The sequence below is a fragment of the Periplaneta americana genome, chromosome 17, assembly GCF_040183065.1.
Source record: "Periplaneta americana isolate PAMFEO1 chromosome 17, P.americana_PAMFEO1_priV1, whole genome shotgun sequence".
NCBI classification, from domain to species: Eukaryota; Metazoa; Arthropoda; class Insecta; order Blattodea; family Blattidae; genus Periplaneta; species Periplaneta americana.
The window spans coordinates 137,522,169-137,547,356 of NC_091133.1; the positions used below are offsets into that span (position 1 = coordinate 137,522,169).

General features: G+C 34.1%; 1 protein-coding gene and 1 long non-coding RNA gene across 3 annotated transcripts in view; one reads left to right on the plus strand and one right to left on the minus strand.

Moving 5' to 3' along the window:
- LOC138692996 (uncharacterized) overlaps positions 1–25,188 on the minus strand; it is a 187,210-nt gene that overhangs the window by 144,158 nt on the left and 17,864 nt on the right. The window lies entirely within an intron of this gene.
- Positions 1–25,188, plus strand: part of LOC138692994 (LIM homeobox transcription factor 1-beta-like) — a 154,899-nt gene that overhangs the window by 70,117 nt on the left and 59,594 nt on the right. For both annotated transcript variants that reach the window (XM_069816478.1, XM_069816477.1), the window contains one exon: positions 1,029–1,165. In XM_069816478.1, the coding sequence (XP_069672579.1) occupies positions 1,029–1,165 (137 nt within the window). The remainder of the gene's footprint in view (positions 1–1,028; positions 1,166–25,188) is intronic.

A 25,188-nucleotide genomic window follows, 5' to 3' on the forward strand; every position in this document is an offset into this window, starting at 1 on the left:
GCTCGTAACTGCAGAGGTTATATCAGCATCAATGACGTGCTGGAATTTTGTCCCGCAGGAGTTTTTACATGCCAGTGAATCTACTGACATGAGCACTTAAATGCCATCGACCTGGGCCAGGATCGAACCCGCAACCTCGAGCACAGAAGGCCAGCGCTATACCTACTATGCAACCGAGGCCAACCCTTAAGTAGATTTGCACATTGAACCACGTGGTTTATATTTTGATGAATAATATACACACACACATACACAGAATGAGTTCCCTAGCTCGTGCTAGAATGCAGTGTTTTAGACACAATTCTGCAAATTTTGAAAATCCAAATTTCATTGTTGGATGTTTCTCATAAAATGTAACATCTTAGCTGCCTTTTTACTTGCAGACAGGACCTATTCTGTGATTAAAAACGTGCCCTCAATGTCATTTGTTCATTTATTTGTGTATACATACATTGAGAATTTTAAAAACGAGCAGAAAATTTATATTTATATTATGAAATATGTGACAAACATTTCTGCCAATTTAAATTAAGTTACTACTTTGCCAACAAGTTTTATGTCCCTCCGAGTTAACATGAAGTGTAATGTACATAAATTAAGTTACTGATGGATAATATCTCCAGTTTTAAAAATGCAACACATTTTATTGTGATACTAGTTCAATATACGCGTTTTTATCCACAATCAAAATTGCTTCACAATAATCCATTAGATGCGTAAATACATTAATTTTGCTGAATATGTAGCAAACTTTTCTTGACACACAGCCTACTACACAACGCACATTTTTGCCCTCACTACTTCAAAACAACTATGCTCCAGCGAAAATATTTTGCTATTTAATACCTACTTATAGTCTAACTTTCAATAAAATATAAAACTTCAGTGCCACAGCTTATTGAGAATTTGTAGATTTATGATCTTCTATGTTAAAAAGCCTCCCCATATCAGATTATATATTTTGTTTGTCTTTTTTTGTATGTATGCATGCATGCATGTGTGCACTATATATTTTTTTTACTGTACAGCTGATGACTTGATAGATGAGAACAGCAGACCCAGAGATGGAAGGCGGGGTCCGAAGAGGCCCAGAACAATCCTGACATCAGCACAAAGAAGACAATTCAAAGCCTCATTCGAAATTAGTCCCAAGCCATGCAGAAAGGTAAGATGGTCATTTCAGACATAAAACTAATGTACATACTAGAAAACTATTTTTCCTGTTTTAAATATTTTAAAGATTCTGTAACACAGCAAATATCACATCTGACCAACAAGTTTTTTTATTATTTATTTAACGATGCTGTATCAAATGCAAGATTATTTTGAGCAGGTGGAATTGGTAATGAGTAGAATGTATTTTGTCGAGGTAAGACAGATGGATCAAAACCAGGTAATCAGCCCACAAGTGATTCCCACCCATGCCAAGCTACATGAGTGTCTAACTCACGACAGAAATAAAACAAAATAAACTACTCACAAGTGAATAGGTATATTACAATTGTAATAACAATTCATATTCCCTATTGTGATGGTAGTAGCATGTCGATGATGGTTGACAAGTCACCTCTCAAACATTCTCAACTGCATTTAGGTCTGGAAAACGCGGTGGAAGTGCAAGAGAATTGATTTGAAGGATTTCCAGAGCTTCCACAACTGTTTCAGATCGATGTACATGTGCATTATCATCAGGAAAACTAAATTCGCTTCACCAATAGCATGAGATATATTCCCTGACAACCTTCTCAACATACATATATGAAGTTGAGTTCGCCTGCCAAACCATATCTGTCAAGGAGTAGTCTTACGATTTGATGCATTACCAGCCTTCTGCACTCGGGGACGTATTCATAATATGTTATATCATCAGACTGTTGTAATTGAATTGCTATTTCAATCTGATCCTTTGAAAGATGGTACATTTGCATGTTAAATGAACTAAGCTAGACACAAACAGCGATCTTGTCGTTAAATCAGTCTTAAAATTTAGAGTGAAACTTGGAAATATAAAATCTCATGTAACACGTTTTGAAATGATTTAGAATACCGTGTTAGTACGTATGCCGTTCTTGCATTATTACAATGTAGAGGCTGCCCCGACACCAGCACTTTATGTTATTCAATGAAGCAATAACAACTTGCTTTCCATATCAACTATATCATTCACTTCCACTAACACATACCAAAAGCCTGAACAAACCATACCTAATCTGTCACTGATCCTCGACCTTTCGAAAACTCTCTATCTACCTACCTATCTACTTACAACCTACCAACAGCATAAATATGCAAGACATAGCAAAAGCCAACAAACCAAATTTAACGTATCACTGATCCTCGACCTTTCAAAAACTCGCTATCTATAGGCTATATCTACGAACCATAAAACCTATATGTAAGGCACAGTAAAAGTTTAAACGAACCAAATCAAACCAAACCTTACCTAACATGTAATTGATTACTTAATGTGTGCCTTGTGTACATTTGTGAAGTTATTGCATATCTCAGTTTTAATTGGATCAGATAAAAAAACGCAACGAAAATATTTAATAAACTGTGTAAATTATGAGGAATTTGAAGTGAGTTGGCAAAAAGATAGCTTCAAATCCATTTTAATATTATCCTCCCATCTATGTCCCCAAAGGTCTTTTTTCCCCTCTGGCCTTCCAACTAACACTCTATATGCATTTCTGGATTCACCCATACATGCTACTTACCCCGCCCATCCCAAACATGTGGATTGAATGTTCCTAATTATGTCAGGTGAAGAATACAATGCGTGCCATTCTGCATTGTGTAACTTTCTACATTCTCCTGGTAACTGCATCCCTCTTAGCCCCAAATATTTTCCTAAGCATCTTATTTTCAAACACCCTTAACCTCTGTTCCTCTCGCAAAGTGAGAGTTCAAGTTTCACAACCGGTAATGTAACTGTTTTATAAATTCTAACTTTCAGATTTTTTGACAGCAGACTAGATGACAAAAGCTTCTCAACCAAATAATAACAGGCATTTCCCATATTTATTATGCGTTTAATTTCCTCCCGAGTGTCATTTATATTTGTTACTGTTGCTCCAAGATATTTGAATTTTTCCATCTCTTTGATTTCCATCTCGGGATTTACTTCCAAACCTATCTCTTTACTTGCTTGAAGTAAAATTCCCGTGTTTTCCCTAATTGTTTGTGAATTTTCTCCTAACATATTCAAGTCATCCTCATAAACAAGCAGCTGACGTAACTCTTTCTATTCCAAACCCTGTGTGTTTTCCTGGACTCTTCTAATGGCATATTCTAGAACAAAGTTAAAAAGTAAAGGTGATAGTGCATCTCCTTGCTTTAGCCCACAGTGAATCGGAAAAGCATCAGACAGAAACTGGCTTGTACAGACACTGCTGTATGTTTCACTGAAACGCATTTTAATTAATCGAACTAGTTTCTTGGGAATACCAAACTCAATAAAGATATTATATAAAACTTCTCTCTTAACCCTCCTGCTACCAAGGGGAGTAAAAGGATTACCCCACTGATGATTTTTTAGTACCTACTGTTTCCATTTTTGTCCACATCTATATATATATATATATATATATATATATAATTTGAACTGGTAATGGACATTACGGGAAAATGGCTGAACAGATTTTAATGAGTGACCCCTCATTTTCATGCCTGGCATTCAAAGTTTTTCGGAAAAATAGTAGTTTTCAGTGAAATGTCAATTTTCCTACATAATTTTCCTATTTTCCAAAATCCATCTGTTGTCAGTTTTGAGAACTAATTTTATTGAATCACGGCTGACTTGATTGAATTTCAGAACAAAACAAAACACACACTACAATAAACAATAGGCTATTACACGAAGGCCTGCAGGATTGCCGACATATTTAGAGCTCAAATTCAATTTGTTATTAAAAATAATTTACAGGTCTCATTCTGCAGTGTATAATTTTGTGAGTACAGCTGTGTATTGGATATTCAAATCTACGGAACGTGAGGTGGTTTGATGACATTATTACCATTTTAGAAATTACATATTATTATGGTTAATGTCATGATGCATCTATTTTTCATTAATTATACATAATATTAATGCTATATTGATAACATGAAAGTGAAAAGTTTTGAGGTTATGTAAGTAAATGTAGAGAATATCTTAATTTAAATCTTCATTTCTGTAATTTACTGAGTGGCGGCTATATATAACTACAAAATTTACGTAAGATAATAATATTGTTTTTAAAAATCAAATATTTTTATAGTTCTTAATCAAGTGGGGTTGGGTCTTTTTCATATACTTATTGGCGGTTTGGTGTAGATATTGATATGTGTCATTTTCTTCAGTATTGGCTCTAGAGAGCGCAAAAAATACAGTTCCTAAGGAAAGACCAAAGGTATTACTTACTAATAAAATAAGAGGCCTAGAAAATTTTGTAGTCTCCAGATCGTTTCAGCATGATCTTAGTAGAATAAAATGATTTTACGCTCTACATTTCAAGTTCTACATGCAGCAAAATGCTATTGTTCGAAAACTTAGCAAACCTGACATTTTTTTTAACTTTCGCCTACAATCCACAATGACCTGAAACAGCTATTGCTATCGTCCTAACATTGATACTTGCGTTTCCGCACTGAAACTCAAAAACTTAAGGTGGATAGGTTAAAAAAAAGTATGTGGCCTAAAAAATCCATTCAGAGGGAGTATGTTTCATTATTATGGAAGCAAATAATTATCAAAATGTCAAGTATTCTTCATTGAAAATAAATCTGAAAAATTTTTATTTGAATGTCTAATGAACTTAGTCTGTAGCAGCATTTGCTGCACAAGCCACAAGTTTCTTTTATAAATTCCATGTATTTGTCCGTTATATGTCTACTAACATTTTGAAATAAGAATAACATTATTTATCTACTTTAAGAAGTAATTCGCTTAATTCATGTGAGGTGATTTTGTTAGCCCCCTTGGTAGTCTTTGTCATGAAAATTCCAAGATATTAAATTCAATCTGTAGCTTAATTTTCTTCATTTATGAGTTTGTCTGGTTCCAAATTATTTTATTTCGTGTTATTTATGCCATTATTGATATTTATTTATATTATCATGACCTTTGGTTTCCAATTTTTTTTTTTTTTGTTCCTGCGTGTTGTGGTTATTCTAAAAGCGATTTTGTTAAAAGTAATTTAGTAGACTCTCTTTTTCGAGTTTTCCATTGTAGCATAGGTGGTGTTCGAATATTTGTATTTCAACAAAGAACTAAATTTTATTTTAATTGGATTTATATGTTTATTTATTTATTTTTAGAAGTTTTTATAGATTTTTTACAATTTTACTTTATTATAAACAAATCTTTAGAAGATGTTTATGGTTGTGTAGATTGTATTCCAATATTTAAATTTCAACAAATAACTGAAATGATTTCCAATATATGTTATAGTACTATGACATTCATAGCTTATAGCTGTGTTGTTTACTCGTAGCTTATAGCTATATCAAAACTATATAGGAGTTTCTCTTGAAATGGAAGTGGGGCAAATTTAAATTTACTGTATATCGGTATGTTATCTTATAGTGTCACCAGTAACATATCTAAAGTTTTTAAATTTTGGTATATATTTTCAGCAATATGACACGGGACTTTTTAATTACCCTGTATTTTTAAAAATAGGACGATTATTTTATATTTTACATATTCTGGAGGTCTACAGTCATTAATACATAAATTGTTAAATATTCCAAATTCTTAACAAAGATTGGTTTATAATTTTGATGGGGTAATTGTATTACCCTCCTTGGTATTAGTGAGTTGTAATAAACATTGGTAGCAGGAGGGTTAACCGAGTCATATGCCTTTTTGAAATCTATGAATAACATGTACTGAGCCCTTATACTCCCATTTTTTCTCCAATATCTATCGAATACAAAACATCTGATGAGTAGTCAATCTTACACCTAAAACCACATTGATGATCCACAGTAATTTCATCTACATAAAGAGTTAATCTTCACAAAAGAATATTGGACAAAATTTTGTATGACTTCAATAAAAGTGATATTCCTCGAAAGTTACTACAGTTAGTGTTTTCTCTCTACTTGAAGATAGGTACAATTATGAACTCCTTTCATTGTTCTGATACAATTTCCTTTTCCCATATAGCAAATACAAGCTTATAAGTTTCACTAGATAGTGCGTTTCCATCCCCTTATATTAATTCTGATGGAATTTGTTCGATACCTATAGACTTGTACTTTTTCAGATTTTCTATTGCAATTTCGACTTCAGAAAGTATGGGTTTGGGTATAAATGGCTCAGCAGTTTGTATTTGGATATCGTTCCAATCATTTCTATTTGGCCTATGTACAGTCACTCCAAAAAAGAATGAGCACTTTGTATTGTTAACAGGGGATTCAATCAATGACCCTAGCACTCAATCCTTCAGGATCGTTTGTGCTATCCTCCCAGCAACCCTGACCCCTTCAAGAAGGGCTGCTAACGAAGTTGCTCCAGATCGGGGTGGTAAGAAAGGAAATATAATTGAAGTCGCTCTCACGCGGAAGTTGTTTACCTTCCTGAGGCGTCCTAAACTGTTTATGAACTCGCTCCAGCCTCCTTCCCTTCGAAGGTCGTGGATCTTGTTGAGCCACTCATCAGTGAGTTTGTGGTACAACGGAAAAATGAACCCTATCATGACAGACAGTGTTATGTTTAGTCAACGTGGAAGAAATCTGTTAATGATTTCAGGTTTCAAATTCAGTTTTCAAAAATGTCTCGCAGATGGAACTGAAATATGGACTTGTTGTAATGATAAATGTATTTCGAAAAGGTAAGTGGAAAAAAAGAAAGTGATAGACAGTTTTCCACTACATAACCATGACAAAATCAATGAAAGTGTACTGAACAGACAGAAGTTAAGTAACTCTGTGAAAAAAAAGTCCATCCATGATCCATGTGAGTGGCCTATAAACATTTTACAGAGAGTTGATGAAAGCAGACGTATCTACACTGACATCATATGACGCCACTCTGATAAAACGAATGCCGAATTACTTAAACATACAGTGAATGAGTGCTTGAAATACGGACAAACGTTTTCACCAACATATGTTTTTTGTGACTTTGAACAACCTATTCATATTGGTGTGCCTAATGTTTGGTCCAATACCAATATTAAGGGATATCGATTCCATTTAGCTCAGAGTTGGTGGAAGAAAATTCAACAACAAAGAAAATAACAGCGAAATTAGTATTTTTCTCAAGAGCGTTTTTGGTTTGCCACTGTTCGAACCCAAAGAAATAGGTGACAGTTTTACTGAAGATTTCTGTTCCACAATGCCAAATGACAAACGAGTTGAAGCTTTCTGTGACTACATAGTACAAAATGACATACCCTACTGTAGATGAAAACATTACTTTCCCTCCAGAAATGAGGGCACAGTTCTCAGAAAGTTCCGTCTGTACTACAAATAACTGTGAAGCGTTCCATGCATAAAATGGGAAGAAAAGATTTATATGGGAGAAAGCCCGTGTGGCAGTCTTAAGTCTGCATAAAATGGGAAGGAGAATATTTATACATGGACAGGAGCGAGCCCATGTAATCAATGGAGAGGGCCTCATGGACTGACTTCATGAAACCACTCAAGAAGGACATGATGTCCTTTAGGGAGATTTGTGAAAGGTCATTCAATTTTGGAAAGTAGATTTGTTAACAAGGTAACATAAAATTTAACACGTAAAAGATATATAATACGTTTTCCAAAGTGATATAGTGTTAAAAGTTGTGTAATCAAGATGTATATTTGTTAAACCTTCACAGTCACAAAGAATGTGACATGCTGTTTCATCAGCCTTATGACATGCCCAACATATAGGGTCTAATTCACCACCTAAATGCTTACTGTGCACCAGAGAAGAGGACATGGAGATGGAGCACCTGGCTAATTGTGAAACTCTTAGGACATTTGTGGACCTACCATCAAAATATTGGGAAGCAAGAAGGATGATGACTTCATTGTTAAATCCAGAGCGCACATGCACACACATGTAGGGTCTACGTGTAAACACATCCTATAGAGATGTCCTCTTAATAAACAATGACCTGTTAGTAATCCTACCATCCAGGACAAATTGAGTGCTTAAAATTTTCAAAGTATCTTTTGGGCACATCTGCACATGCGTTACACCATCTCGATCAGTTCACACCATACGGGAAATAATATTGTGTTATTTAAAGCCTTTTCCTCCATTCCTAACTTTATTACAAATGGTTGAATTTAATTCATTGACCTTTAAATTAACTCATTTTAATCACTAACATTGCTTTTAATTAGGATATCCGTCAACATTTAGTAATATGATACAAAGCAGCTCTACTCTTACATGTGAAAGTTCAGCGTAGGTGGTAGGTGTTGCATAGAGAAACAAATCTCAAGACTGCGAGTTCGATTCCAGTCCGTTACTTTTCTTTTCCATTTCATAGATGGCGTTTTTGGTTAATGTGTTTAATATTTTGCGAAAAGTTAATGTTTAATTCTTTACTGTTAGTTATGAAAATTGAGCCGATGTCTTTTGTTTTCTAATGGAATGTTTCAATAACATTTAAAAACAGTGAACCTAGGGGCGTACGCAAGAGGGGAGGGATTACTGGGTTTGAACACCGCCTTGAACTTAAAACAATGACATATTTAAATTTCAATATACTTTTATCCATAATCGTTTACCTATCATATACGAATAACTGTTTACTAAATACATAGGGAGTTAGTTAAAAGTCCTGCACCACCTAAATAACTTTTGAAGCATGTGATTCAGTGACTTGAAACTCTGCGTGTGGGGATAGCCGTATACTAAAAACTCGATATTGGTATTACCGAGTTTTTTCTACTTCTGGTTTAAACCAGTAGTAACTTCAACTCTCTTATTGTAAATGGAATACACATTATATTTTTATATTTTCGAATAATGCTCATTAAGAGGTTTTCAGATACTTCTATACAAATTTATTGTTGCTAAATCAAAACTGAAAAGTGTAGATCTAACACTTGATTTGACTGTCCTTTCTTTATATCCATGGAATCATGTTTATTGATATAGAAACATCTTATTTAAGGAATTGAATCTGACATCTAGTGCGTTAAATAATCCTATCTTATGTTGAGCAAAAGGGAAAGAAGTCTAATTTTAATTATGTTTGGCTATGGAGATGGGCAACGATGTAATCGAGAGACGGCGAATTTATTTAATGATATGTATCCAGATCACAATCCAATTCCACATACAACAGTGACAAGGATCGTAAGGAAATGAGCTTAAAAAAATTGATAGGAGGATTTGAACCTACGCCAGCCTCTAACTGTCACCGGTTGATTCCAATCAGTACTGCACTGCTAGCCGCATAGCTACCATGCAGCTTTCCGACGTGTCTTTTCTCTTTCTTCCATATCTTCCGGTTAACATGTAAACTTGTCTGAAATGCACAAAACATGCTCGTGTAAACGCAGCATCGGGACTCTGTCATATGCGCTCAATCTTTTTTGGAGTTGCTCAAAATAGTTTTTCCATCTGTTCAGAATAGAGTCACAAGCAAGTAACCATTCTCATCCTTGTTCACGTTTACCCTTTCTTCATTTCCTTTACACCCTTATATAAATCTCTAATGTTTTTATTCTTAGTATTTGTTCAGGTTCAAGTAATCTCTCTTTATGTTCCTAAGTGTACGAGTTGTTTCCCTTCTTTCATTGAAATAATTATTTTTATTCGCTTGGACTGAATCCTGTAAGAATTTCAATTTCGCTTGTTTCCTTCTTTTTATTACCATGCAACAATCTTCATCAAACCATGGTTTCTTTTTCTTAGTTTCATAATAGCCTATCCTCTGCTCCCCTGCAATTTTGATATCTCTGATATTTTCCCACACACTATTAATATCTAATTCCTCCTCAACTTTGTTGAAACTTCCTTAAGTGGCAAACCTATTTCAAATATCGACCTGATAATGTTGCTTGGTTTCCTCGTCCTTTCATTTCAGAATATTGAATTAATTAATGTTAACTTGTTGCTCTATTCGCTTGGCTACTGATAGTCTTTCTCTTAATTCTCCAATTACCAAATTACGGTCAGAATCACAGTCTGCCCCTCTGAAGGATCGAATGTCTACTATACTTGCATGTTTTCGTTTATCTATCAAGATGTGATCTATTTGGTTGTGTCAGTCCATCTGAAGAGGTCCAAGTATATCCTTATGCGGGCATGTTGTACTTTTCACAACTAAATTTTCTGATGTGGCAAAGATGACTAACCTAACTCCATTGTCATTACTAGTTACGTGTAGGCTATCTTTTCCAATAGTCGGTTTAAAAATATTCTCCTATCCTACTTTAGCATTGAAATCGCCCAATAAAATTTTCATATGATATGTAGATAACTGATCAAAAGTGTGTTCCAATTCCTCATAGAAGCTATCCTTTATACGGTCGTCTTTCTCTTCTGTAGGGGTGTGAGCATTTATAATTACAATTCGCACCATCTACCCTTAAGTACTAATAACCTGTCACTGATAAATTCGACCTTTTTACTGCTGATTTTATTCTTTTATGAATAAAGAATCCTGCTCCTATTTGGTGATTACTGTTTCCTTCTCCATAATACAACAAGTAATCTCATATTTGTGATATTCTATTCCCATCTAATCTAATTTCCTGTACCATACTCCCACAAAGTCTATTCTATATCTAGTTAGTTCTTTTGCTACTAATGTTACCCCTCCATTCTATAAAGACTCGTGATATTCCAAGTACCAAATATCATAACCTTATTTCTTTGCTATGGTCGTAACAAAGAATCAATCCCATTTCTAGGCTTATGTTGGGGTTTCGTAACAACTCTTTTTTACGGTGATGGGTTGTTAACCTTTCGCCCAACCCCTGAGCTGGAGGACCACCCCTTATCGGCTGTCCATGACTGCTTATTCAATATATTCACAGCTACCCTCCATATCTGAGCCCGTCTCCTCTAGCCACAACCTGAGGATGCATTATGCTGTAGTGATAGGAACCCAAAATAAATTAACAAGCACTCTGCAACTTCAGAGAAATGGATAGTACATATTGGTACGACAAAAATATATAACCACCCGAAAATGAAAAAATAAAAGCAAGTAAGAATGACCTGCAAATTAGACACATCTGAAAATGAACAATATGAAATTAAAACAGCAGCCTAGGCTGTGGTGAACGGAAGCAAGTAATCAACTAACTATTGAAAAATTGTGATAAACACACATCTTATTACAAAACTAGCGAAACTAAAACAGGAAATTATTGCAGTCCTCAAAATTCCAAATAAACAGAACATTATAGCAGGACCTCTTTGTTAGATAACACTCAGATTACTAAGGAATGTATAGATCCATATGTGTGCAAAATAGGTCTGCATATAGTTTGTCTATGAAGATGGACCACTCAGCAGTCTGAGCAGTGTTCATCCCATAATGAGATGGGTTCACACATTCCAAAGATTTTGGGAAAGGAGGAGCGAGACCTTTGTCAATTCTAGTAAATGGCGTAGTCTATATTTCGGACTTTTATCATGTATAATTAAATTGTATCTTTGCCTCTACACATCACTAAGAGTTTTATGTCTTATAATGCATTTATGAAAGTTACTTAGCAAAGAAGCTGTGGTCCAAAGTGAAAATACGCACATGCATTACTTATTTGAATTGACACATCATTCATTTCCCCTGAAAGCACTCATGCCGGTATGTGCTCTTTAAGCATTTGAACTGATGCTTCATACCTGGACTATTCGAGATCCTGCCCAGGCATGCACCTAGTGTCAACAGTGGACTTCATAGCCTAATACCATCCTGCATGTTAAGCTGCTGCCTACGTACAGTACATGCAATATTTTGAATACAAATCGCAATTCAAGGAATGAAATGAAACTCAAGTAAGCAAAAACAAAATATTGTTTTAAATTATTTTCACATTAAAGGTCATGCCCCGAAATCTCCTATTGACTACTCTACATTCCACTTGGAAACTGTATTGTAAGCACTTAATTCCAACTAGGAAAGTGAGCAGGTATCTTATTTTCTGAGCAAAGTGTCATTTCAATTACTATTACTGCAACTAATTCTTAGTGGTGCAAAAAGGTACATACTGCCATTTTTTCAAGATTTTCAACACAGAATGAAGGAAATATCTTCATTCCAGAGACTATCTATATATCAATGATGTAAAAAGGAATGGTAAAATAAGACAGTTATTAACTAATGTTTACACTGAAAATTTCCTCTGTCCCGAGACATCGAGAGTTAGAAATCCATATTTTTATTTATACACTAGCCATACCTGTGTGCTTCGCTGCACTTCTTAGAATTAGATATTGACAAATCTAATACAGTTTTGTAATAGCTTTCGTATGTTGTATGTCGTTTGCTCCTAAATCATTTTGAAAGTTGTATTTTAAAACTATGAATTTAACTGTTATTATTACGCAATACTTCCTGGAGATGTTCAGTCAACTCTACTTTTAAGATTGATACTATTCCGGTCGGGGCACATTACCTGGTTGAGATTTTTTCCGGGATTTTCCCTCAACCCAATATGACCAAATGCTGGGTAACTATCGGTGCTGGAACCTGGCCTCATTTCACTGGCAATTATCACCTTCATCTTATTCAGATGCTAAATAACCTAAGATGTTGACACAGCGTCGTAAAATAACCTACTAAAAAAAGTAAAAAAAAATTGATACTATATTAGACCTAATAGACAATTGGTCAGCGTCTGAAATGAAATATACTTGTAAGAACTGAAGGCTCTTACTCTCAGCTGGAAGAAGATTTCCAATTAAATGATAAGCCTATGCTTTAACTTTAAATGATGGCGTAGAATTGACTTTGTGTAATCATTTCTTTTGCACCAAACGATGCCACTTGAAATAAGATGTTGTACTGTCTTATATTATTTAAAAAGTGTGTACTCCGATAAGTAAGTTTTTAATTTGTTGTGAGGCTCTTGAATCTCAGGAGGAACAACTTTTACAACAGTGCAACATAATCTGCTTGGCTCATTAACCGATTTTTTTGCATTGCATTAATTGCGTAGTTTTTAATCATTTTATCTATTTTAACTCGTCCTACTATTACGTTAGACCTACATTACTATATATTAACAGACAAGCCAGCATTGTGTCTCTAATTTGTCTGGACTTTGTATGCAGATGTATTACATTTTGGCGAGTTTAATAATACGGTAATAATAATAATAATAATAATAATAATAATAATAATAATAATAATAATAATAATTATTATTATTATTATTATTATTATTATTATTATTAATATTATTATTACTGTTTATTCCTTATCTCTGGTTTTGGCACTAGGCATTAAATGTTTATGAGCCGCCACTGTTCCCTAGATTCTTTCATCTGAAGTTCCTCTGGCCGGACACGTTCATTCTACAATTTACATTACTTAGCCTACTGCTAAAAACCATTCCCTATGAAAATCAGAATCTTCATGAGCGTGGAACTAGTCTATAACTTTTTTTTCCAGTTTTTTAAACCGTTTACAAATGTACAGTCATTGTTGCTAGAAAATGTCAATTTTTTAGAGTAAGCTTCCTGGCAATATCTAATATTGGGTTGATGCAAAAGTTCGTAGCGCATTTTCGCTGTGACAACAGTTTTTGAGAAGAAATTAATCAGTAATAATTATATTCTCTTACATTAATCTATGATGCTCTGCCAACACCGAGATAATTTTTCGATTCCATGTTTGAAGAAATTTGCTGGTCTGGAGTTAAAGAAGTCGTCAAGAGAAGTTAGTATTTAACAAGCGTCTTTGTTATCAAAGGAGTTCCATTGAAGATTGCTGCACAGAGGACAGAAAAGGTGGATATCTAATGTCACAAGATCAGGAAAATATGGGAGATGTGGCTTCACCTCCCAACTAAGCTCCTGGATAGCTGTTTTCGTCATGTTAGAGGAGTGCGGGCATATATTATCGTGTTGCTGCAGCACTTGATGCAGTCTTCTCAGTCGTTTTTCTTCAATTGCTGTCGCAAGGCATCTGAATTGTTGGCAATAAATACCAGCAGTTATGGTTACATTCCTGGGGAGCAATTTGTAGTAAACAATGCCTTCTTTATCTCATCAGATGCATGAACATCATCTTCTATGGACGGACACAAACTTTAGTAGGGAGTGTTGTGTTGAAACAACGGAACCATTTTCTTGCAGACCTTTCTCCCCACACATGGCACAAATGTTTCAAGCTGTCTCTAATGCCTTTGCTCCTCTATTAAAATCAAACAGAAGAGTATGTCGGAAGTGTTCTTTTTTTCCACTTGACACTCCACCTTCTTCAGCCCACTAATAGCACAAATTTCCTTTAAATCTGCAAAATTTAAGACGTATGTACAACATTTCAAATAACAATAAACCATCTCCTAACACTGCAGAAATGGTATGAACTTATGCATCAACCTAATATAAGATTTGTTCTAACAAGCAGTTCAGAAAGCGTTACGAACTAATACTCGACGCATGCGACAATTGAGTACGTTCTCACAACTAGTTAGGGATTTTACGTTGTTGGAATGTTTCTTGAACTGTTCTTTCCGGCCTTCTGGTTCCTTCTCATATTAAAATTATATTCATCTTCCGAGCTTAATTCGTCATAAAATATATCAATATGAACTTCCAAATCACTCATGATTAACTATTTTTTTTATTTTAACCTGCCCAGTCTCAAAGTGTTTTAACTCTAACCTGATATTAAATTATCAGCGCATGCGTAGGCAGCAGGCCTACGGAATTCCCAGTTCCTGCTATTAAATAACCAATTTCACTCGTTTTGAACGAGTTCCAAAGCATTTGGAACACCAAACTGGGAGTTCAGAATCGGTTATGAATCAATTGAAGTCTTGTTGGAACACACATTTAGCTATTGCGTATAAGCAGGCAGTTCAGAATCGATTCTGAGTCATGCTGGAACAAACCTATATAAAAGTGAAAGTATGTATGTATGTGTGTATGTTCTCTATACAGATCTGCACGTTTTGACTGATTAATTATTTGTCAAATTTTGCACACTTAGCCTTCACAAACAGGAGAAAAACACAAGCTACATTAAAATTGGACAAATAGTCGTTAAATTATTTAAGAAAATAAAATGAGAACGATGAAACATGCACGAAAAGACTGAAAAAAAAAATGAGGCTGTTCGAGGAATACACTAAACATCACAAAACTTCATTTATACGTTTTTATGGGAGGCTGAAGAAAAAAATTGTATAAGTGAGAAAACGTGTAATACTGAAATGGCATTTAATTACATCTGAAATAGCATTAATAATTAATAACATGCGATTTTACAAAAAAAAAAAAAAAAGTCACAAACACACTTCTTTTTTCTTCCACTCATTGGAATTGAAAATCCAATCAGCAACCTTATCGTCATATGAGGTTGAGTCTGTTGTCACAATATTTTCAGTTTGGAGGACTGTTAGATAGTTGTATTCAGTGCGGTCACAGCTTTCAACAGGAATTCTCATTGTTTAAAATGTTCCATTTTTTTCTCTGCACATACTTCTCCCTCCTCTCTAAATTGATTATCCCGCTGGTGCATAACGGATTTACTGAAGCTAGCACGTGCGGAGACATGAATGGGCAGCTTCGAATTTCCAGGAATTTCAAAACCGGCCACATCTTAACAATGAAGACATATTGTACCGTATTTACGTGATTATAACATACACTTTCTTTCTTTCTTTCTTTCTTTTTTTTACAAAAATGTCGTCTTGAAAACTGGGGTGCACTAACACTCAGATTCGAACATATTAAAATTAAAAATAACGCTCTATTTATGTTACGAGATAGATATGGTGGGAAACGACTGGCAGAAAAGACCACTGCGAGTTCGTGTTTTCTTGTCTTTTGCTCACTTTTCATTCGTAATTTCTTGTCCATTTTTGACATCACTTATAAGAATAACATTTTTAACTAATGACTTAATAACATTGTTTCTTTTATTGTGAGATTTTATGAATACAACTCTCAATAATTGCGCGTCTTTAATTAAATCAAAAGAATTTACCAATAATTATGACGAAAGAGTAGCATGACGTCAGTCATTGTCAATCAATGTTCTGACATCAACCCAGACCTGTTGACCGGAAGTTCCAGTTTTGATACTGCAAATGAGGATGAATGTGATGTATAGCCTTTATCGCTGTCATGATATTATAATTTTAATCTTGAGTGGTTTTAGCATAGGTGCGTATTATATTTGTCAGTTTTTGCCTCGATTTTAGGATAAAAAAGTTGGTATGCATATTATATTTGACGGCGTAAATACGATATTTTCGCATTCTTACATTTTCACAACAAATTTCGAGCAAAATTTAATTAGGACGTATAAATTAAGTTTTGTACCTCTCAGGGTTTAAAATACGATCGCCGAAGTGTGAAAAAGTATAAACGAAAAACGCATAACTGAAATAAATTAACATGGAAAGTATAGGAATTCTACAGTGACGTATAAATGAAGTTTTACTGTAATACATGAAACCAATTATAAAATATTGTGGAGAACACTAACCACAGCATCTAACTGCAACTTGGAATAAAATTAACCATCTACAAAATCAAGCTCTCAGACTGACAACAGGAGCTGTTAAAACAACTCCAATGCCATAAAAATCTTAACTCAAAGTAAAAATATAACAGTACCGGTACAATAAGAATTGCAAGAACAAGCATTAATTCAATATGAGAAATTAATAAGACTACCAAATAACAACTGGAAGAATTTGAGATCTGAAAACAAACTAAAAACACAAATAAGTTTTATAAACATCAGATACAAAGTATTAAAGAAAAACTACAGATTCCACAAGAAAAATAATATTTATTACAAAAAGAGAAATCACTTCAAATATTCCAAGTAGATTACAATTTACAAAAAATCAGAAACAAATATTGATAAATGGCTCCCTCAAGTCAAATTAAATAGAAATAACAGCAGGAGCAGGAGGAACTTCTTCACTTTTCTCATTTTATTTCAATCTGGGGCCTAATACTACAAATTTTGATGCAGGTATAACCGAAATTCATAGCCTTAGCGAACCTTCTATATAGAATAAATAAATTTCAGGATGATGTTATACTGTCAAGCATATTCTCAAGCAATTATAAGTACTAGCAAGTCTTTACTCACCATGAATGCAGAAAAAAGATGTACCATCTACAACAAATTAAAACGAAACATTATTCTTCAGTGGATCCCATCACATTGTGGTTTGATTGGGAATGAATCCGCACTTTTTGCTAAGAAAGGTACAGAAATTCTACAAAAAAAAAAAAAAAAAAAAAAAAAAACGAAGTTTATGCTACCATTCTGTAAAACTGCTACCTAATGAAAAGAAAATTTCAATCAATGTACATACAAAACTGCAAACCCCATGGTCAAGGCAAGAAGTGACAAATTTTTATATCTAATCCAGAAATTGTTCCTCAATTACCAACAAAATCTGCAGTTTTAATGTACTGATAAACTGGCCACGACTGTCTAGCAGAACATCTACACAGGATTGGAATACTTAACTCTCCCTTTTGTGTATTACGTAATTCAAATGAACTCTGAACCTAGAACATTTAGGAAGATGTAGAACCCTAGAAAAAGAAGATCTATACCTCACAAATACTGCAGTGCAAGAGGACTGATGACTTTGTTGCCAAACGTCTAGGCATTTGAACAACAATATAATTAAACAGCCTCTTTTACAGTCAACTGCTGTTTATTTCTGTTATTTGGCATCTACTTTTATCCGGCTGTAGAAAAAATAACACTAAATTAAACTGCAATGTTGATACATTATGACAGGCAAAATCTAGAATATTCATCCAGTGAGTAGCTATTACCACCCCAGTACCATATTATGAGTTCCTCGGTACAATTGTAGATAATGAGTAGGCTGTGTTTCATCCAACTGAATTACTGAATTCTTTGAAACCACAAAGAATGCCACTACCCTACAATTCTGACAAATAATAAGCAATGTGGTCAATATTCAACAGTGTTCATAAATTAATTGTTAAAATATAATTAATGAAATGTGTTCATACAACTGTTTTAATTATTTATTGTATTTTAATTATATTTTAAGAACCCTACAATTTGTTTTGAGGAAAAACTACTTCTCAGCCACTTGATGTGGATAAAGAAAAAACAATAATAAGGGGATATATTATACACTCCAACAGTCCTTGTTTTTTTTTTTTTTTTTTCAAAGTACATACAGTATAATATCCATAACACTACCACCAGAGGTTTAGTGAAAGGCACATGAACTATTTCAAGAATTTTTGTTAGATGGCGTGAAAATAACCATTTTCTAAAGAAGTACGAGATGAAATCGTCATGTCAGTCACAAAATTTTCTGATTCAATAGTTATAAATCATTTATATAGTGTTTAAATATTATAAATGTACATAAAGTTATAATGTTTATATTCAAAACTATATCTTTTTTGTTTTATTACTTTAAAAATAATCTATACGGCGTCAATAAATTTTTCAAAACACAAAACATGGAACTATTTTTACTGTTTTTTATATCCAAAATGGCGTTCTTCCTAGCAATTATGTTATAAAACCACCATTCTCTTCTTTGTAAACGGAAAAAAATTGTAAACTATCCTGAGTCTTTTGGCAAACACATGCATCTGTGTCAGATCTAATGTATACAAGTCTAACAATCAGTTTACTTAAAAATAGAAAACCAGGGCAACACCGGGTACTTCAAGCTACTTTACATAAATGAACAACTTCAATTTTATTACAGAATAGCTATGAAAAAGTTGATTTCCAATTTTCCTGAAAAATTCGTTTGTGTATTGTCGTAACATACCATCTTCTGCAAGTTCACTGGTGGACCTATTGGGTACTACAGCTAGTTCATTAGAATTGCTGGCACTGTTTCACACTTTTCACTGTTGTCACTGCTAAAAAGTTACTTATCAATCTGAACGTAACTACAGCACTTGAATGGCAAAGTCTTGATTTTTTACCAACCTATGTTCCAGCACTATTGTTAATGATATTGCCACAACTCAGTATGCAGACCGACTGATGACTAAGAAATTCACAAAAACGAATTAGACTGACAACTATAACCAGTCCTGTATTTAGGTAGTGCTATGCCCATGGGCCCAAAAAGTTTTTGTGCCTCCCACCAACTAAGTTATATAAATCTTAGACATGTAGTAGTCAAAATGTACAAAAAAGTCGCATGTAACATCAACTTAACATATGCTACTACATGAAGCAGGCATCTGCAAAATAGGAAAATATCGTACATTTATTTTCAGCTGAATTTTTTCCTTTTCTGAAATCCCTATGAATCTGCTGTCTGGGCCTGCCTATAACACAGCAGAACACAAGTACGGAATTCAAAGATTGCCTCCTGTAAATCTGTTAAGAATGCAGGCCTGGTTACAAGAGATTAAAGTGTTTATGTTTCTAAGTCCCAGCATATTGTTTTATACAATAGATCACATTGCAGGTACAATAAGACTGGTGGTGCACTAGTGAAATATAACTTTGTAGCTATATTAATATGACCTGCTACCATATAGACGTAGACGAATAATATACATCCGTACCTATCAATTAACATGACCATCAGATCTTTCAGCAATTTCCAGTACATTAGCTAGTCTTGCACGCCCATAACTCCGACCCCATATGTGAAATTTTTTAGGAAGCCCTAATCCCCATAGAGTCGGCACCTACTGTACAATGTCCAGTTCGCAGTTTTCTTGAAAAATATTGCAATCATGATATTCCAGCAGAATCTACTTCTCTACTCTTAGGGAAAAACTACTGGTCCTTAACAGGACATTCGACAATTTATTAAAGAAATTCAAGACAATCTGAGAGACTGTCTTATCTGGGGTCTGGCAGATGGAACTACAGATGCTTGTGGTCCCCCATGCAGACGAACTAAATGAAAACTTATTTGATAGATAGTTTGCAAAGTCTTAGAGAAGACTAACAATTTCACGTTTTATTAAGAGTATCAGAAGTAGATAACTAAGACAAATTTCGTCTTCTACTTTCAGATGCTGCGGCCTATTTGTTACTGGCTGCTTCACCTTTAAAGATATTTTATCCACATCTGACTCACTTTACTTATATTGTGCATGGGCTCAAGAGAATAGCAAAAGTGATATGGCAACAGTTTCGAGAAGTGAACACTTATATCTGGCACTAAGAAGGTGGGTTTGTAAGGCATAGTGACACGCAACAAAAACTCACAGCCTCTCATGTCCATGTCCCATCCTCATCTGCTTTTAAAATGGAGTTCTGACATCATGCCATAGCGATACAACTGTTCCATCATCACCTGTAGAGGAAATGCTACAAGTATGTCTGTCCAGAAATATCTACCATCTGGACTTCACAACGAAAGGCTTGTAAGCTTTCCTGGGACATTTACCTACAATAAAAGCAAGACGAACCATTCTAATGACCACAGCATGACAAGGACTATAGAAAAAGGCAACAGGAAAAATAAATAGACTATATCCTGAACTTTGCCACCTGAAATATACAGGGAATTGGGTATAAAGAAGATCAAATGGATGACGTAATAACAGAAAGGGAGTTCGTGTTGCAGTAATTTCTGAAACGAAAATAAAACTAAAAAGTTAAAAAAACAATTATTACATCAACAAGAAAGAGCACGTGCTGGGGTTATGATTATTGTAAGTAACTTTTGAAACCTTTAATTTAAAAACCACACTTTCAGGGAAGAAAGAAGTTTAGAACTTAGAATAAAACTTTCCAGAGGATTTCTAACTTTACTGGGACTATATTATGCACCTATTGAAGGAGATGAAAATGGTGAATGTGTCTATTATTACTTACTAGACTGACAAACTATTTTACTGGGGGACATTAAAGCAAGGATTGACAATATACCAGTAAGAGGAAATATAAGTACAAATGGACAACAACATGTAATAAAAATAGCCAAAGACTGAGGGATTTTGTGGTTTATAAAGATTAAAAATAATGAACACACTTCTTCTTTAATATGAACGTACATTCTTACACATAGCCAAAGGAAGTTAGAAACTGTAGATTATGTAATTTGTACCGAAGGAGTCGTTAATTATGTCTTAGCTGTAAGTGTGCAGTGACTCTGAAATTGAGTCAGATCATCATGTTTCCTTACTTACGGTATTATATTCTCTTCAGAGTGGTATAAAAAAAGGAAAAGAAAGAAAACGACACAGTGTAACCAAAATATATTCAAAATTGGCTTAATAAGAGATTCTAGCATAAGATGGTTATATTTAAAACAGGATTACGAAAATCACAGAAGCATATTCTATTTCAGATGGTGATATACAAATGTGGGAAAATTTAATATGCATTACGAAGAAAGAAGCAATTGGTCTAAGATCTAAAAGCAGCAAGAGAAAATGAACTTTAAAATAAGATGGTGAAATTAAATGACAAAGATAAAGATTATTTAAGATATTTTCAAACACATGAATGAAAGACGCAATTGACTTTGTTGTCAAGTTAGAGAGAGAGACAGAGATGTCACTTTACTTTCAAGATTTTAAAACATGTCTGGGCTGGATTTAATATACAGTTGCTCCTAGGCCAACCCTTCTATACAGTTTTCTAAGCCATTTCTCATGATGAGTGAGTAAACAGTTTCTGTATTAATAACATCTGGTAAAATAAATTAAGTAAAAACTGGCATAAAATTACTCATTACAACTTTTTCTGACAATCAGCCTCTATTACATTCTCGCAGTCAATACAGCTTAGCAAATCTTCCTCAGTGTAAAGCATAATAAGATGGTCCATCTCTTTTGACATGTTCAGTGTGGCACAAGAACTCAAAATAACCCTTCATTATGGTATATTTCATGAAGCTGATTTCTGCATGTATGTATGTATTTATTCACACTGCAGTGGTAACTAATTACACTCAATAATGAAAATTAATAATAAACACAATTAATAAAAAAATCCAATTAATAATAATACTAACAATAATAATTAATACTAATAATAATTAATATCCTAAAGTAAATGAAGCACGATCACTTAAAATAACATTTAAAGTAAATCTAATTTGTATCTTAACCCTAAGTTCGCACTAAATCCCACGAGTATGATATGTTCATACATGCACAAGTACCTTTCAGTACTACACTCATTTCGCTGTCAACTCACTCACTGCACTGGAAATACGACACATTTCACTGATTCTGTCCTGATTTCACAAACACTTCAAAAAACATTTCACTGTTCAAATACTTTGCACTGCCACTATAAACTATAAAACTTCACTGACACAAACACACTTCACTTACACAACACACTTCATTGACACAACACACTTCACTGACAACACACTTCTTCACTGATACAACACTTCAAATAACGAAACATCAATTACACCCTTTAAATAGTGTATAATACACTACCGTCTATTAGTAAAGTCCTTAAGCCTATTAAAGCACAGAAAAGATTATGGGAATAACTCTGGTGTTCCGATCAGAGAGTTCCTTCAGACGTCAACTGAAGTCTATACATTTTTCTACAAATGAGTTTTCTAAATCAATGTGATATAAAGCTGCAAGATTATTGGCACCATTGATATAATTCGACACTAAACTTTTCAATCTATTCAAGGAAAAAAAAAAAAAAAAAAATGTAACAAGCTTGTGTAACTCATCAACTAAACTGTGTACTATCATATTAAAAGACCCTAAATAAAACTTCGCGGCCAGATGAAGAACATTTTTCTTTCATTATGCCTACCTCTTCCAGTGGCGGCTCGTGCCAGATAAATAAGGTGAAGACTAATAGAATGCTAGGTTATTTCCTAGAATCGATGCATGGCCATGACATCATTGATATCATGACACCACAGCATATAATATGAGGAGGACCAATAATTCTTTGAGGTTCCCTCGGTTTTGTGATGAAATACTCTCATCATGACCATGAAATGCCAATTCCTGCTTGCCTAGAAACAAACATATCGATTGCAGTGTGCATTAATTTAAATGTACACTTTCATTAAAATGACATATGTAGAATCTGGAACCTTCCTTTGGTTAGTATAATGCAGCCACAGTAGTGCTCATGTTCTTCTACAGCACCTTTAATTGCAAAACATATTGAATGTATTCAGCCAAATCTGTATGGTTGCGATTGAAATTTTTGAAGTCACAAAATCCAGTTTAATTCCACGCAAGTTTCTTGTTCCCCAGAAGAAGAGAAGGCTCTCGTTATAGTAACTTCCACAGTTGTAATCGGTATATCATGAATCCTGAAATTGAATAGGCCTATTGTATGATAGACAACCACTTTTCACTATTTTTAAAATTACATTACAGTAAATATGAGGTGTTGGTCTGCCATATTTCAAAATATTTTGTAGAACGAGAGAAAGGCGTTTCCAAAAGATTGCACACTAAATCGTTTAATGAATTCATGTTTTCACTTATTCAGACACTTGCTTACACCTTAACACATTACTGCACTTGTCACTGCCAAGAATAAATACTTATATTAAGTAAACTAAAAATGAAGTTGTTGATCAGTGCGGTAGTACTATCTAGAACGTAGTTTGAAATTTTATGCCTACTTCCTTTATTTAAAGATACTCAAAATATTTAAAAATATACACACAACATAATATTCAAGAAATGCTGTCCTAAAAAAAAAAAATACCAAAACACTTGTGTCATAACTAGACATCGGATTTTTAGGCACTAAAAATTGCAGTTTTAGGCGCCTAAAATAAGCTCAAAATTTGTAAAATTAGGCTCTATTTTAATGAAAATAGGCATTTTAGGCACATCAATGTATCATACTTATTTCTTTCACTGAAATTTTTAGTTATACACTAAAATACGCACAAAAAAGTATGTTTAAACATTAAAAAAGAATACTATATTATATTTATAAACAGAGCTGCACAAATTTAATATATTGAAACTAATGAAATAATGATTATTGATATCAAGATTACTCATTTTAAGTTATTGAAATTCAGTTCCATGCTCAGACTTTATTATAATTATCTGCACAGTACACCACCAGAATTTTTTCTAAATTCTCCACAGTTAACCTTTGCCTTTTGTCACTGAGAATCATTTTGAAAGCAGAAGAACTTCTTTCAACCGAAACTGATGTGAGAGGCGCAAATTTTAAGTTAGGTACAATAGAAACATCAATACTTACTGGAACATTTACACTTTCCCCCGATATCACTCTTGATACTTTTTCCAACAATGAAAATCCTACATTCTTATTTAATACGTTGTCCCACTTATTTTTAACTTTTTTCCCAGTTTCGCCCAAAGCAGAATGTATGTTCACTTGAGCTTCCTTTACTATTGCTATTTGACTACAAAGAGATTGTTTTTCACGTTCTAATTGTTCAATGCTTGCAGGTATGAAAGAAAAGTTTGATGTTATGTAGGCAATATCGTTTTTCACTCGTGAGTCATTCAGACAATCTTTCACTGCTTTCACACACGCTGCACTATCAGTTTCAGGTAATTTATCAATAACTGTGACCACTTCTTTAATATACTTAGAATAATACACCACTGACTGAATCCAGGTTCCCCATCGTGTAACAACCGGCTGAGGTGGGAGTGGGATATCTGGAAAGTTCTCTCTGAATATTGAAATCCTGGATGGGGCTTTACAAAAACATTTTTTTGTGTTAGAAATAAACGAATTGACAAGAGGAAATCCATTCCGGATTGTTTCAGAAACCCTGTGAAGGCCATGTGCTAGACAGGTTACATGCGTGAGGTTAGGATAAAATGTTTTAAGAAGTGGAGCTGCAGCAACCATGTATGAGACAGCATCAGTACAAAACAACAAAACTTTAGAATCGTCTATATTACCTGAGTATAAAGACTGTAGGCCTTTATTTACAAAATAAGCAATGGCTTGGCTATTCACTTTCGAAAGTTCCTTAACACATACGAGGTGTGGAATCGAAGGTCCATCAGGACTAAGTTTTCCTACTACCATATTTGCTATATACCTATTCATAGGATCTGAGGTTTCATCCACAGAGACCCATATGTAAGAATCACCTATATCCTCCCGAATGGAAGCTAAA